This window comes from Nicotiana tabacum, chromosome 7, assembly GCF_000715075.1.
Source record: "Nicotiana tabacum cultivar K326 chromosome 7, ASM71507v2, whole genome shotgun sequence".
Classification (NCBI taxonomy): Eukaryota; Viridiplantae; Streptophyta; class Magnoliopsida; order Solanales; family Solanaceae; genus Nicotiana; species Nicotiana tabacum.
In genome coordinates this window covers 158,621,739-158,638,018 of record NC_134086.1, presented here as the reverse complement: position 1 = coordinate 158,638,018, position 16,280 = coordinate 158,621,739, and the positions used below count along the sequence as shown (strand labels likewise).

At 35.1% G+C, this 16,280-nt stretch overlaps 1 protein-coding gene across 1 annotated transcript; it reads right to left on the bottom strand.

Annotated features, from left to right (window-relative positions):
* Positions 1 to 1,348: 1,348 nt before the first annotated feature.
* LOC107792483 (kinesin-like protein KIN-UB) lies at positions 1,349 to 11,752 on the bottom strand. Its single transcript, XM_016614700.2, has 19 exons — positions 11,387 to 11,752; positions 9,429 to 9,529; positions 9,222 to 9,344; positions 8,344 to 8,529; positions 7,978 to 8,199; positions 7,575 to 7,731; positions 6,836 to 6,985; positions 6,395 to 6,483; positions 6,107 to 6,310; positions 5,285 to 5,377; positions 4,294 to 4,428; positions 4,058 to 4,189; positions 3,694 to 3,829; positions 3,514 to 3,606; positions 3,017 to 3,142; positions 2,760 to 2,885; positions 2,147 to 2,290; positions 1,949 to 2,077; positions 1,349 to 1,845 (listed from the first exon to the last, which is right to left on the bottom strand). Exons 1-19 carry the CDS (start codon positions 11,514 to 11,516, stop codon positions 1,685 to 1,687), a joined length of 2,637 nt encoding a protein of 878 aa, XP_016470186.1. The 5' UTR covers positions 11,517 to 11,752; the 3' UTR covers positions 1,349 to 1,684.
* Positions 11,753 to 16,280: the final 4,528 nt, after the last annotated feature.

Genomic DNA, 16,280 nt, shown 5'->3' with positions numbered 1-16,280 from the left:
TATATATATATATATATATATATATATATATATATATATATATATATATATATATATATATATATATAAAATCTCACAAATTCACAATCAAAATAGAGTCAGCAATATGAATCCTCTGTGTCTATTTCATTTTATTTAGGTTAAAATCAAAATGATTAATTGTATATACACGCATGCATATGCACACATTACAAAGTTTTTGGCAGATATATTAAGATTGGCATTTCTATCAATAAACTTTAAATTCCTTTTTTCAAGTTGAAAGATATATTATGCATTTGGTTGGTACGAATCGTCTTCTTTTCCTTTTCTGTTTCATGCAACGTCAACGAGAGAATCACAACCATGTCTTTCTTTTTATAGATGTTAGTCTCATACAACAAATTCCATTAGTCCATTTATGAATACCATAGAAATATACTCACCAAGTCCCAGCATTCAACCAAATAAATATAGCAATATAAAACAAGACTGATGATTTTAAACTTAAGGCTACAATTTAGATCATAAAGAGAGAGATTCAAAGTCAAGCTCTTCCTTCTGCAAATTACATTTCTTTTTTTAAAGTAAAGGCTAAAACCTTATTGAAAATAAAGGAGATATTTAGTGTGCAAAAATAGAAAGGGAAAATGATAAGAGAGTAATGGAGAGAAGTTGGAGTCAATCTGAGTTGTCATTTGTCACTGAAGGTTTCACCGGATTTCTTCTACCTCTTCTCCTTCACCCAACCAAAAGAAGGAGAGGAAAATGTTGGAGTGGCTCTCTTTACACATTTACAATGGGTTGTTGGAGGTACTAGTCCCCAAACTCACACGGTCCTACAGTAATAGAATTTACACTTGATGACCTCAATTATTAGAGAGGGTTTCACTTAGGTGTTGTAAAGCAAAGGAGGATAGGACGTGCAGTTTAATAGCACAGCATATCATGCACAAGTGTTCTTTTTGGTCAAAAGTGTTTTTTTTTTGTCAAAAGCAAAGAAAAAAAATGTTTTTGAAGAGAAGCAGAAAAAAGTAGCTTACTTTTTTTAGAAGCACTTTTGAGAAAAATACACTTAGAAGCAGTTTTTTAAAGCTTGGTCAAACACTAACTGCTGCTCAGAAGTGCTTTTCAAATTAATTAGTCAAACACAAACTGCTTCTCACCAAAAGTACTTTTGAGAAAAGCACTTTTGAAAAAAAACACTTCTCAAAATAAGCCAAACGTGCTATTAGATTTTGTCCATTTCTACAAACAAGATCATAACGATCTTCGGCAATCAATAGAAGACAGACAAGGGGGAGAGGGGGGTGATTGAAAAAACTATAGTCGTTTCATTATATCAATCAGAAATCAAGTCTTCCGTAAATGAAGAAAAAACAATTTCATTAGTTATATTATAATTACATGCTTACAAAAATACAATATTGAAGCTGAAGCAACCGCTTTAGGGATGAATTCCTACCCCAGAACCCAAAGAAAAATGAAAGAATGTAAGCTTCTCACTGAAACTTAATAGCACATAGAAATACTACACACTAGAAGCTATTTAATGTAGATACTTTTCTCCTAAGAGGATTTTGCTTGATGCACTCCCTCGATACAAAATTGTGAGCAATCACTTTTCAGGAACTTGTTCATGTACAGTATGCATTTCAAGAATTAGCTGTTGCCTCAATACCCTGGAGTGAAACCAATAACTCAACTATAACTCTATCCGCAAGCGCCGCATTTCAGCTAGGAAAGTCGGACTTGAAGTCAGAGTTCGACGTGCAAGAGACCTTATGTCATCTCGAGAGCAATCGCGTGAGATACGATATAGCTCCCAAAGGGCTCCCCCACTGATCATGTCTTTTGCATTGACCTCTGAGGATAGGAAGAGACAGGTGAAACGTAAAGTTTAAGTATAATAGTGATGAGAAATGCAATGCATGTATCCCAAACTCTTCGGTAGGATAGGATTGCATACCATGTTGTGCCAAATGGCAGAGAGCCAGTTCAACATGACGCCTGATCATTGAGGCTTCATTATTTGAATTTTGAACAATCCATGGAAGTGCACCATCTTCTAACAGTGAAGAACGTCCAGCTTTCTGGCCTGTCGTAGCAGACCAACCTTAAGAAACATGGTAACTTGATAAACAAGATTGACAAGTGCAGCACTTACCTTGAGCTGAAGATCTGGATTCGCACTTTGCAAAATTGGCAATTCCCCGTGCAACTTGCGACAAAACATCTCGATGCCCACATCTCACCATCCCTAATAGTGCCTTGATACCACCTTCAGACCTCAGTCTTGTCTGTAGTTTATCTGGAATACAAATATATACCACGATCAAGGGCTGGATTAATTGATGGAAGAAGAAGGATTACATGACCACGAAGTAAAACTTGGATGGAATCCTTCAAGGAAGACATGGGACCATACTGAAGCTAAATTCACTGAATACAAGAACGAATTGCAGCTTGATAGAGCCACTTAAATCGGTAGGGCCTCATTGGTTTCATGAATGCAGAGAAAAAGGTAGTAAACATGAAAGAAAACTCTAACTAAAATGCCATGTTTCACTATCTATCCATCACTACTGCTGCAAAGTGCCATACCAAATGCTCTCTTCAGAATCTGAATGAATGAATGCTTCTTGATTCAACATGCAAAAACGATTTTGCTGGACCGCAACTACAACAACAAAAATTGATGGAGCTATTCCAACCATGATCTGAAAGGCTGAGTGGGGACGGGGAGAGGGGTAGGCCTACAGAAAAGTGAATGAGCATACCGTTACCACACAGATTAGCAATGGCTCCGGCAACCATGCGTAATGTTTGAGGATCCTCAGCGTCAGCAGCTGTCACCGCTAACAGAGCAATCCCACCTTGAGTCATTATAAGTTCCTGGTTTGCTTCTGAAAAGACAGAAACTAATCCTCAGAACATAGTGGTTTTACTAGACAAAGGGCCTCGACAAGGACATAAAGTACCCTCCGCAGGAGAAATAAAGAGGAAAAGAAAATGAGAGCTATAGATTGAGAATCACCACTCATTGCAAGATTTGCAATTGCACCAGCTGCTATTCTGCGAATAGTTTCATCTTCTGAACTACCAAGAAGCATCAGTAATGAAGTAAGACCACCAGCTTCTACGATCTTTTCCTGATTCGCTTCTGCAGGTATATTGAAGGCAGGATTAAAAATGTATCAGACGATGAACTATGACAAAGAGCAGTATACCACACATAGAGCCATATACTTTTATCCTTGATTCCATCTAAGAGGCGAAGGTTGTGAACAACAAGAGTCACTTTTAAGTGACCTACTGAAGCCACCAAGGGCAAAATGTTTAACTTGAAGGATAACATATGGAAACACTCAACAACCAAGAAGTTGGATTAATTTACTGAATTGGTACAAAGAAACAAAAAATGAGCGATACACTTCTCTTTCCAATAAGTCAAGTAAAGTGGCAAGGGAGAAAATATGCCGTCGCTAGACTTTGCTTTCTGCACTTGGGAAGATTGGGTGGAAAATAGATTACCTTCAGCTGCTAGATTAGCTACCACTTTCACCGCATGAATCCGCACGGTAGCATCTTCAGACTCCAGCAGGGACAAAATCTTATGTAATCCAACTGTAATGCCCATGAGGGAGAAATGAGAAAATTGTGTTCAGTTGCTTTGCACATTAATAGGACATACTCTGAAGAATATATTGGAACCTTGCTCGTGAAGATTGGTGATTGAGGATCTCTCTCCATTAGACGCATCTTTGCAATGCAGATTTTTAAGAGGAGACAAAGAATCTAGCCCAGGAAGTCCAGTGCCATTTCTGCTTCTACCCAGATAGCTTGTTGTCTACAACAGGCAATTAAAGTGAAAGTGGAACTGATTGGAAGAATTACAAGGAAAAGAGAGGAAAGAGAAAAGGAGAGACGCAAAAGGTGACATAAGCGTATCCATCAAATCACAAATTCTCACAAACCATAGAACTTGTCAAGTGCGGTAAACAGAACAAGATATCAGCAGTAAGTAGAATAGATAGCAAAGACCTAATCAAGCTTATAGGCAAGTTAAAGACTTTACTTGACCAGCTTCCATAGTTAGCTGTGAAAATTGACGTAAGACAATCACTTCTTCTTCCAGTCTCTTCTTCTGACGAATCTCTTCTTCCAGCACGCGTTGGAGGTTTAGAATATCAGAATTTCCACCTACTGACTACAGTGCACATTGTTCAGTCATATTCATCAGCTCAATCCTAAATTACATTCCAGAGCATTCAAGCAGTTCTGTTTAAAAACAATTATCAATGAAGAGCATACCCCTGGGTTCGTAAACCTGTCCAGTTGATCCTTGAGTGTGTTGATTTCCCCTTCTGCCGCCTTTCTTGTTAGCATTTCATGCTGAAGCAACATCTTAAGTTCAGAGATTTCCTCATTACCAGAGCCCATCTGGCCCTGCACAAGAAGCAATTTAATCATCGGAAACAAAATAAAGAATCAAGCAGCAGTATGTTGCTCTTTCCTCTGAAGTAAAGCCCAATTTATGCCTTGAATCAATACATGCTCACACAGAGACTTATAGAGGGCTACTGACGCCTAGGTTCTATTATAATTTCAGACTGTCTTCATGATTTTGTTGATCCACAATAATCTTGAGGACTCATTAGAAACACGAAAAGGAAATTTCCAACAACAACAACAAAGCCTCAATCCAAGCTAGTTAGAGTTAGCAATATGAACCCTCACTATTCAATTCGCTCTCACTTAGACCAGTCTCACTCCATATTCAATAAATAAGGTTCTCTAATCCTAGAAGTTCTCTACAGTTTCTACTGCTATATACCTCAATATTTACCCAGTCGACTAACCAGGTGTGTGTGTTCCCTGGTGGAGGTAACTCTAGATCCACAACTGTCACATGGGAAACAAAAAGCAGATAAGATGCTACTTGTTTCAATAATAGAACTAAATGGTATGTGTTCCTACTATAAAATTCCCTTGCTGAGAAACCGACTTTTTGTGAAGTCCAGCCTAAATAATTGAATTGTATCAACTATAATAAAAAGAAATTTTGATACTGTAATTGTATCAACTATAGAATTAGATGCTACTTTTGAATTAAAGTATTTCCTTTTCCAGAAACCGACTCTTTGTGAAGTATAACCTTGATACTTATACAACAGACATTAATGATAGCCATCATCAACAACACAACAAAAATAAAATTAATAATGATGATGATAAATAACAGGAAAAAGCAGAGTAACAAAAACCAGATGGCCTCTGTGATATATGTTCCATCAGTTCTTACATTGTTTGTGTGCTTTTGTTGATTAAGGCTCCACTTCTCCTCCAACTTCTTGATTGATTCCATATATTCCATCTGACATTTTATTTTCTCCTCCTGCAAGTAAAGCAGAATTGTTATTCCAGAATAGTTGAATCATAATTCGAGAGGCACAATCTCGAATCCTAGTCAGATTCCATCAACATACAACTCAAATCTTATTCAATTAGTGTTATGACGTACTAACTTTTTTGTGGACAAGTATTATGACAGTAATACTTCAGTCGACCAAAGAATTCATCTTCATTTTTTTTTTTTTTGATGAATTCATCTTCATTTACTTGTCTTTGTCGTCTCTCGTCTTATTAGTTTAACTAGTCGACTTTATAAAGGCAGCTCCGTATATGTGAGTTTTGCATAGCGTAGCCGGTCCCAAGTCCAAATAAAGGAGGAGGGCTACGGTAGCCAAGCTACCAACATAAAAGTAATTAAATAATGATGATATAGCTTAACCCAACTAGTTTGGGATTGAGGGGTAGTCGATTGATATAGACTTTCTAAAGTCAAAAGACAAACTAAATGAGATTCATTAAAGAGAGCAAAATATTTTTACCCGAGCAAAACTAATGGCAAAGCCCTGCCCGATTTACATGCATCAAAAGAGAGTATTTCCTTCTTTTAACATAAGCAATTTGGTAACAAAACAAGGCACATATAATCAAAACTATGACAGTAAAGTGGTGCACTCCACCAACATGTGGTTCTTGATTTAAACCAACTCCCAATCTAATTAGTAATTACAGCAAAAAACTCGCAACGTCATGAGAACAAAGAAAGACAAACTACCTTCAGGGCTTCGGCATAGTTCCTTTCGGCCTCTGAGACATGCTTCTGTGCTTCTAATCTAATTCGTTCAACCTCAGCCTCAAAAGCTTTCTGCAGTCTTTCATTTTCAGCGATAAGTTTGTCTACTTGCACCTCGAGCCTTTTTGACAAACTTTTGTAATCGAATTCTTCCTTAATCTTCAACATGTTTTCCACCTTCATAGCCTGCACGAAAGGATAAAACTATCTTGGCACACGTATGCAGTAGTACAACCTATCCACACAAATCATTCCGAATGGAGAACTCACTCTCTGTCCAAACAAAATGGTACTTGATGTTTCTGCTCTATGCCTAGGTGATGGCCCAATGGTGATAACTAATGAGGTTCTTGACGTTCCTGGAAAATCACAGGAAGTAAACCAACATGATAGAACTTTAAGTAAACCAACATGATTGAACTTCTTTAACAACTAAGATATTGACTCCTAGCTCTTTTTTTTTCTTTTTTTTGGGTGAATAAGTAAGAAAGAATATCGCCCCCTAGCTCTTGAAACAGTTAAAGAGCATATCTTAATAAAAATGTTGGCATCCTTGGGTAAGAAAAGGCCAAACCAGAATGTACACAGTTCTAGACACTGTTATAGCCCATTTGTAAAGGCAGTACACTCAGTTATATCAGTTGATATAAAGATACCTCTAAACATTACCAAGTATATGTACAGGCACAAGAAACAGAAAATATAGCCCACCTCCAAATGAATCTTTAAGCAACCGTGTAAGCTTCGAATCTCGGACAGGTACATGAGCACTATTTTCTGCCAAGGCATTTATGCACTTCCCTAGGGCACTTAGTGAAAGATTGATGGACTTTGCTTCCTCCAACATGTGCCCTTCGCTTCCTGCAGGACATAAAGAAAGGACATGTAGTCAGTTTACAAATCAAAAGACCAAATTACATGCAATAACCAGAAGACTTGCTACATCTACATACATCCGGCAATAAAAACCTCTATTTTTATTTTTATTTTTGTTTAGGTTAATAAATTATTCCTCCCTTTCCATTTTTCCCCTTCTAATATTTTTATGTTATGCAAAAGTGCATATTTCTTCTGTTCTATTACAACCATATTTCACTCCAATTTTTCTTCTCTTATACCATATATCCTGCAGAATGGCCGCTGACACACCTTGTGATACCTATAATTAGATCAAAACTTTATCTCGATGTTGCTCTAACAAACAATGAGTACAGGATCTTCTTGCAGTCATGTTTTTCTCTTAATCTTTCACAAAAAAGCAGATGAGCCAATGTGAATCTTTACACCCACACGACAAAGAATATAAAATTAAAGATTAAAAGAAATAAAGCATACAGTAAAAGCACATAGATAGAAATATTCTTAAATTAGAGAAGAGATTACTCAGAAAAATCTCAAACCAGTAACTAAGATTTACTGCTCAATTTGGGAAGCCCACTGTTGAGTATACCTGACTTGTTTACGCGCTCAGAACCAGCAAGATCTACAAGAACTAGTTTGCCTTTTCTCAACATAGGTGGCTTATAATTGGTTGCTAAGTGAGAGGAGTGATCTGTTTCAGCAGAAAAATCAGCTTCTCTTCCAGGAACTGACCTCTTAATATGTACCTACAACAAAATAACAACACAAATTCCAAATGAAACATGTTTATACTGATATTCTTTATACAGATTTGTAGTTAGAAACCTCTATCTTTAGAGAACCCTAATAATTATTGAACAGTGCAACAAAATGGGCCCGAATAGACTGAAACAGACAGAAGACTTATACCACCGACAAAGCTACTGTTGATTGATTGATATTGATAAATATGCAATTAATTGGAGAGATGAAATATATAATTCCTGATTTACCAAGAGAATAGCATGACTTCGGGAAGATTCAGTATTCAGCTTTGTGTTAGCAGCATATCTATGAGCTTCCCCAACTCGAAGCAGTTCAACAAAACTTTGCTGGTCCCGGACCTCCACTATGGTTGCCCCTGGTAAAGACACATCACCAGATTTTTGGTCTTCAACTATGGGGATGTTGTCATTAGCAGGATTTAGGAGGTCCTGAATTGTTTCCATATAAAGCTGCATGCAAACCAGGATATTCAGATAAAACTTGACACATCTTTTCGTTGCAAATAGATTGTGGTCATGAGCAGTAGCCAGCAAGCAAGTAAAAGATGCCCAAGACAATGCAGTTGCTGATAGATTTAAGAAAAATATGCCAACCTGTAAGTAGGAGACTGAAACTGAATCGGTCTCCAAGCAGATATTTGCAAATATGTCTTCCATTGAACGAACCATGATACCGCGAGCAGAGGCATCTTCATCACCTAATCGTCCAAGGGTATAAGTCTTCCCTGTGCCGGTCTGACCATATGCCATCACTGTTCCATTGTAACCGTCCAAAACACTCTAGTAAAATGGGCAAAAAGAGAAGAAAGAGTGTTCATAAAACATTATCACAGAAAGATAGCATACGAATATGGTAAAATTTACATTCTCAAGGCGTCCTTACATACTTTGTCCAACCGTTTGTAAGTAATTAATCATGTTAATTATAACAATGAATACATCAACACCTGCTCTGACTATTTCTGACTTGTATGAACTTTCACATCTCTCATAATAGATTTATGTAACATGACACGTACTGTTACCACAATCAACATCGTCGTCATAAAATCATATATTTTGTTGCACTTAATGTGAAGAAATGGTCTACAACGTTGAAGAATAGCTGCACGAACAATAAGTTATTGTGTTAAGTCCACCTATACCTAATTTCAGGATCGAAACATAGTTTGTCAAAGATGGATACTGAAGGAGCCAAAAATTGTCTTCTAATCTGGGTCCCCACTAGCTATCACCTAGTTAATGGGATATGAATTATTCCCTCAGACCTCCATTATTTAAGAACTTTCTTTTTGTCAAAATTACAATTTATCATCCACAAATATCACCCCTTGAAAAAAGATTTATGTTGGGGATGGGCTAGTTATTTGGCATCAGTGGTTTCTTCCCTAGGCATAGTTAGCTTCAAATTGGTCAAGGTAAATACAAAATAAAGCAACAAACCTCCCTTATCAAAAAAGAAAGCAACAAACCTCAACAACAGGTTTTGCAACAACTTCATAGACACGCTTTTGGGATGCAAACTCGGTGAACACCTCATCAAACTCGTATGTATCTGAATCCCAATTGTTTTTCCTAAGTTTCAACCTTTTGAGCTGGCAGGGAAAAAGAATAAATTTGCATCATACTCAAGATACTCACAAAAAAAAGCTTCTCGGGAAAATGAAAAGGGGGACAACCTCCGGCTGTATCTCAACGCAATCAGCAAAATCTGCATCTGCTGCCAATTCCTCGGCATTTCGAGGACGTAATCTGATAGCAACTCGAACTCTTCCAGACACTATTCAGACAAATCAAAACAAATATTTCATATTCACATATATCGAAGCAAGAGAAAACAGAAGGATCTAAGTTGTGCAGCTTAAGCCAGCAGAAAGGATGACCATAACATAAAATACTCTTAACAACAAGAGAAATCACTAAAAATCACCATATCTGCCATATAGTTCTTGATGTGATATCGTTCCAATAAATAATCCATATCTGTACACTTGTTTATTATGTAAGTATGTCTGACTGACTTCATCTTTCAACCAAAAGAAACCTTATTTTTTTTAGTCTTTTTATTCTGGGAGATTAATTTATTAGAGGAACATTTCAAGCAGTATGCAACCATACACAATCAAGCATACAAAGACCAATGCTTTTATCTGTGCTAGTTAAACGGATTGAATAAATAAGACTGAAGGGAATAATAAATTATGTTCCCTTTACACCAGTTCCTATATTCCAAATAATAAGACCTCACCCTTCTGAAATTTATGAACCTGTTCCTTAAAATTTACTTTATCAGAAAAAGAAATGAACTTGTTCCTTAAATGGTAGATCATGTTTCCAATTGATCTAATTCCAAATTATTTACAGCCCTCTTAAGATGAGCAATCATCCCCCCCCCCCAAACCCCACCCCCAAATGTCTATTCATTGGTTAACATCATTCTATTCATTTACAAGTTTTACCACAGTTCTTATTATGCTTCATCAATTATGCCTATCAACTATAACTTGTATCTTTGAAAACATTTACTAAAGAAAGTTATTGATGCTCTAATAAAGGGGGAAAAACTAGAAAATTTTAAGAAATGATTGGTGATGCGGGAGGCTCCCAACCCATCCCCCATTTCCCGTGTCAACGGTCACACATAGTTCAACACAGTTACTTTTGTTCAAATTCTTAGCATCAAATCCATAATCATTGGAGTTTCTAATTTAACCCCTAGCACGAGCTAATCTACCACACAGTACATTCCTATGCATATCTAGTGAAAGTACATCCATAAACCTCAGCAAACATAGACAATGATTAGGTGCATGGGAAAGTTGAAAGACTTGAAGTACCTGTTTATCTAATTGGCAGAATTTGGAAAGAAAAAAAAACAAAAGGAGTTTCTTGTTTAACTTTCAAATTAACCAACTACAAATAGAAGTAGCAACCTAGCATATAAATCAAGCCCCGTTGTCAACTAACAAAACCAGTCCATTAGATCACATCGTCCAATAGAAGGAAGCCAGTGAAAGCGAAAAGGCACAATTTCGAACACAACTCTGAAAATCCAATTAGAAAAATTAACTCGATCCTCAACCAGATTGAAACTACATTGATGGAAAATCGTTCATAAATCAGATAATCTTCACCTAGCATCAAAGCGATAATTACTGGAGTTTTTTATTTAACCCCTAAATACGAGCTAATCTACCACACTTTTATATTCCTATGCATATATGATCAAACGACATACATAAATATGTGCCAACTTACACATTGATTAGGTGCACGTAAAAGTTTTAAGGCTTGAAGCACCAATATATATACCTAATTGGCAATATATAAAAAACAAAACAAAACAAAATGTCACTTCCGAAATTCAAAAACTACAAAAAAAAATACCAATGCAGCATTTAAATCAAGCTTCAATATCAGTTATCAACTAGCAAAATGTATACTCACCTTCAAATCGTGCAATTAACGCTAACCTAAACCACTAAAAAGCACAATATCTAACACACAAACAGACACACAGAGCAGAATAAATCAGTGAATTCAACGACTTGAAAAAACAATTGGCGAAATAAACTCGATCCACAACCAGAAAGCAACTAGTACATTGATCGAATCTTCTAGAAAATTCGGAACTCACAGGCGTCAATAGTACTACTGCGGCGGCCGTTGGAAGAAGCCGAGGTCGGAAGCTTCGATTTGAAGGAAGACGAAGTACGGAGATTCGGCGCCTTGTGAGTACCGTTTCTATAACCACCACCTGACGCCATCACTGTTCACTCTCTCTCTCTCGAAATGGAGGTGTTTGTTTGTAGAGAGAGAAAAACAGCGAGGAGGAACAACTTTTTTTTTTACTGTTTTTGGGTTCAAAATGAAGAGTAGTAATATAGAGAGAGAGAAATATGGTGTGGGGTCAGTTGCGGTGAATAGTTAAGCAGAGAGTGAAGGGACAGAGACTTGTCGGGAGCAGTAGGTGACTCAGTTGAGAAGAGAACTAAGCAAGTATGGTGTTTTGATTTTGAGATGGAAGTACGAAAATGCCATTGATTTACTAAAATAATACTCTAGACTCGAAATTGTTACATATTAATCTATAATCCATTCGAAAACTATTAGAGTGACTATTAGTTTAAGATATTAATTTATTACTCTTTTCGTTTATTTTTACTTATCTATTATATTAAAAATACAATTTCACTTTTAATTGGATAAGCAGCTGGCAACATATGATATTAAAATTTAATATTTGTGGTTTCAAAAATTGTGAATGTTGTATTAAAATGGTGAACTTTTTGAGAAGTTTCTATAATATTTTATTAATTTCAATCAATAAATATAATTATTTTATCAAAAATTAATTGCAAGTATGAAGACTACTCTTATTTATTTGGTTAAAAATGTAAGTGTTATTCAAAAAGTAAGATCAAATCATTCAATTTTTTATTTTAACAGGAATATTAATTTTCCCCAAAAAATACATGATACATATCAAAAATCACAAAAGAGTGCTATAAATCATAAGTAACTTTTTTAATACAAAAAGAAACATACTTAAAAAGAATATTATTTAACTCTATAAACAAAGCATCAATATAATAGAACGTAAAGAATACTCGTATGATTTAGTGAGCTAGGTTATTAATTTAGTGTAGTTTTAGATTGTTTTATTTTTATATAACTTTTAGCTATATACATTTCTATTCTGAAATTTAAAACAATCCATGTTGTCTGAATTTATTCCAAACATAAAACATGTAGATAGCCATATTCTGAATTTTATCGATAAGAAAGCATTTAACTCAGCATTGTTTCCTTTAAAAGACCGCCCTCGTGGGCGTGAGTTTGAATTGCGCCGACCGGTCGAGCACGCGAAATTACCAGATTAGGCTTCTGCGGAATAACTGCCTTAAAAGTAGTGCCCAGGATATCTAGGCGTGAAAGTCAAGTGGGGTTCGATCGTGTACTTTGTGCGGGCCATCGTGTCCAGCCCACTACTTTATATTTTCAGAAAAGTGCTGTCTGATTAGATGGGTACGGACCTTAAATAGGCCCAGATTAAGAAAAGCCCAGTATTTCCAGGCCTGTGAAAAGACAATGGGCTTAAGTTTAGCTTTTGCAAGAGAAATTGCGTTGGATGAATATTTTTAAGGAAAAACTTTATACCCATTAATTCTAAACTATTTACCTTTTAATGTCCAGACTCAAACTATTTATTACTCCTGTCCTATTCACGAGGCCCAAACTATTTACCGGATTAATTTCACTGTAACTGTTTTGTGTATGTCTCCACCGATGGCCTTGAACCTGGTGTTGTGGGCGAATACATATTATCCCTTTTCCCTTCCTCCTCTTTCACTGCACCTCTATCTTTTCTCTTCTTCACAACTTTTTCCTTTTTCTCTTCCTCCCCAGATTCTTCCTCTTCCTCTTGTTTGTCAACTTCCATTTTCCCTGAACCCTTTCTGTCTTCTCCTATTTCATCTTTATCATCATCAGTTTTTATTTCTTCACTATTTTGTTTAACCTTTTCTTCTTACTCGTTTGTTTCTTTTTCTTGTTTCTTCTCTTCTAGGGTTTCTTTCTCGGAAGCCATGGTAGTGATCTATAGGTTTTGTCTGTGTGTTGAAAAGAGAAAAATCTTTTGAAGGAAAAGTGTTGCAAATGAGTGAATTGGACGATATTTGTCAGATCCGGAATTGAATACTAGTAAAGTTCACGGGAATTTTCTTTTGGAAAGGGCGGGTATATTTGGTTAACTACATATTAACTACTGAATTTCTCGTCAAGAAAGGGTATAAATCCAGTAGCTTCCTATACTGAAAGAGGATCCCTACTAACATGGAAAACTATGTAATCATCCAACATTTGTTCCCATTTACATTGCCTATGTCTAACAATTTGCAACTGCTTATGTCAAAATTGTCTTTCCTTGTATGTTGAAATCTTCTACAAGTACAGCAGAGGCAAACACAACCTCCAAACCACCTCTTCTCTTCAATGACCTACACGTCTGCTAATGCAAAATCAGTTTAATTTCAAAAAAAAATCTTATAATAAATGGAAGGAGAACATATATTGAGATTTGTTTTGAAGCTCTTGAATTTAAAATTTTTATTTTGAAGATTTCTTGTTTGATTCAAAGTGGGTGTTGTTAAATATTGCTTATAATACCTTCTGGAAGTTCATACTGAAATTTGATAGCATTTGGAGTTGATTTGAGGTGATTGAAATCGAATTTTTCAGCTGAAAATCGAAGAAAAACACAATTACCCAATAGTATATTGCTACGGTATACAATATGTTGTAGGAGTATATAGCTATACTGCAACAGTATACTATTATAGTTTACAATATACTGCAACGGTATATTGTAATAATCGAAGAAGAACACAGTTACCTAACAGTATACCGCTACAGTATACAATATACTATAGGAGTATATAGTTATACTGCAACAGTATACTATTATAGTATACAATATATTGTTATAGTATACTATAATAATATGCAATATACCATAACATTATGCTATAATAGTATACAATATACCATAATAGTATACTTATTACCCGTAAATTCACTTGCCTTTTCCCTTTTAATTTGCTTTAAGCTTTTACCCAGTGTGAGGGGGGCAAAGTGAAAATTCAAATCTTTTCTTCGCTTTGATTTATTCTATGACTTGAATTCCAAGACTTCTGACTTCTGCAAAATATTAGTATAACATTGGAGGACCTTGAAGCTTTGAAACTCATAAAATAGGTTTGTTTAGTTTGTGGTTATTTTGAAACTCAAAACAAGAAAAAAAATTTAACTCTTTGTGTACAATTGTATACCCTATTGGTATAGCCATATACTATATTGGTATCATATGTTAGTTAATATTTTTTGGTTGTATTAGCTACATTTAATTGGTACACAATTAGATTTTTCTTTAGTAATAGTATAAAAAAAGAATAATAAAAATAGTAAATGAAATTAGACTATAAAGAGAAAAAGAATATAAAAAAAGTTAAATGAAATTAGAAAAGGAAAAAATAAAAAAATAAAAAGAAACCGAGAAAAAAAGAAAAGAAGAAAAGAAAAAAAGCATAGAAATAAAAAAGAATTGGAGAATAAAGAAAAAATTCCCCACAACAACTACTATGGGTAGGAAATGTAATTAGTTTATGGGTAGAAAAATAAATGGGTAGACAAGGGTAAATAGTTTTATTTTTGTGGGTAGCTGTGTCAAAACCCCATTTTTAAATCATCGTTTATATTTTGACCATGTTAAGAAATATTTTGAGAAAATAGTACCGCACCAGAATTTTAAGTACGCTCCTAGCAATCTCCAAAATTTTGAAGCACCAGAAAGCCCGATGATCATCGGAATAAAATTCTGGTGATCTGTGTGATTTATAACAAAATCGTGATGATCACCATAACTGTTGTTAAGGAAAATCTTGCCTAGTGTGTTTTAAAACTCTGGCGCGAGTTTTTTCTAAAACTTCTATTATCATAGAAAAATATAATAGCATAAAAATATCTAATTTGTCATTCACCCCTTTTTGCTACCCCTTTTTACCAATCTTACAAAGGGAGAATAGTTCCCTGGTGATGAAAAGAGGATATTGAAAGTAAATTATTGATTCGATGATGTCCAAGTCATAACTAAACTAATTATCTCCTACTCTCTAGGAATAGAAGATATCTTGTTAGTAGGGGTGTAAAATGGTTAAAAGAAAGCAGTTAACCACTCGTGTTATCCACTAAAATATGGGTTGGATAATGAACTTTTTAAAAAGGGAAATTTTCATAAAGCACTATCTTTTAGTGGTAATTAACTATCTATAGATACCATTTGCTATATTACAGCCTGTAGATACGTTTTTAGTTGTTATAAGATGTATTTGATGTATTTAGACTACTGTATTCATGAATACATTAGAAAAAAAAAGACGTGAATTATGGAAGTCCAACTAATAAGTTATTGTATTTAACTGTATTCAAGAGTTGTATCATTGAATACAGTAACGCATATTCCTTAAAAAGGGGACCTTTCAACTAATTTAAAATGGAAAGAAAATCAATTTAGCAAATAGTTTCATAATATAACTCAACTAACACAATTATATCATTCATAATTTGTATTTCTCCCTTCATTAAAGATTTTCCATTCGAAAGTATCCAAAAATAGAGCAATTTGTGGATTTTCAATTCTCCCTTATTTATTTTCAGTTCCTTTGTTACAGTTCGTACAAAACAATTTTCAACCAAGAAAAATCGAGATTGATACAATTGTATACAGAAATACGTTCAAATTCGATTTTGCATATGACAAGTTTAACAGTTTTATTGCGTCATTCTAGAAAGTGGAACAGTGAGAGTAACTACGTCGATTATTCGATTGAGGGAATACTAATAAAGGAGTAGCGTCATATAATAATGTGGTTGCGTCAATTTCTAAGCAACTGGACATAGATTTGAGCTCAAAGACCATTAAAATTCAATACAAAGTAGAAGGAAATTGCACGCCAATAGAAATACACAATGAT

Excerpts from the sequence above, each read along its gene's own strand:
- LOC107792483 (XM_016614700.2), bottom strand. The coding sequence starts at position 11,516 with ATGGCGTCAGGTGGTGGTTATAGAAACGGTACTCACAAGGCGCCGAAT. Across the intron at positions 4,429-5,284 it reads AACAAAAGCACACAAACAAT|GGCCAGATGGGCTCTGGTAA; the intron begins GTAAGAACTGAT and ends CTTCTTGTGCAG. Across the intron at positions 3,607-3,693 it reads CACCAATCTTCACGAGCAAG|TTGGATTACATAAGATTTTG; the intron begins GTTCCAATATAT and ends TGGGCATTACAG.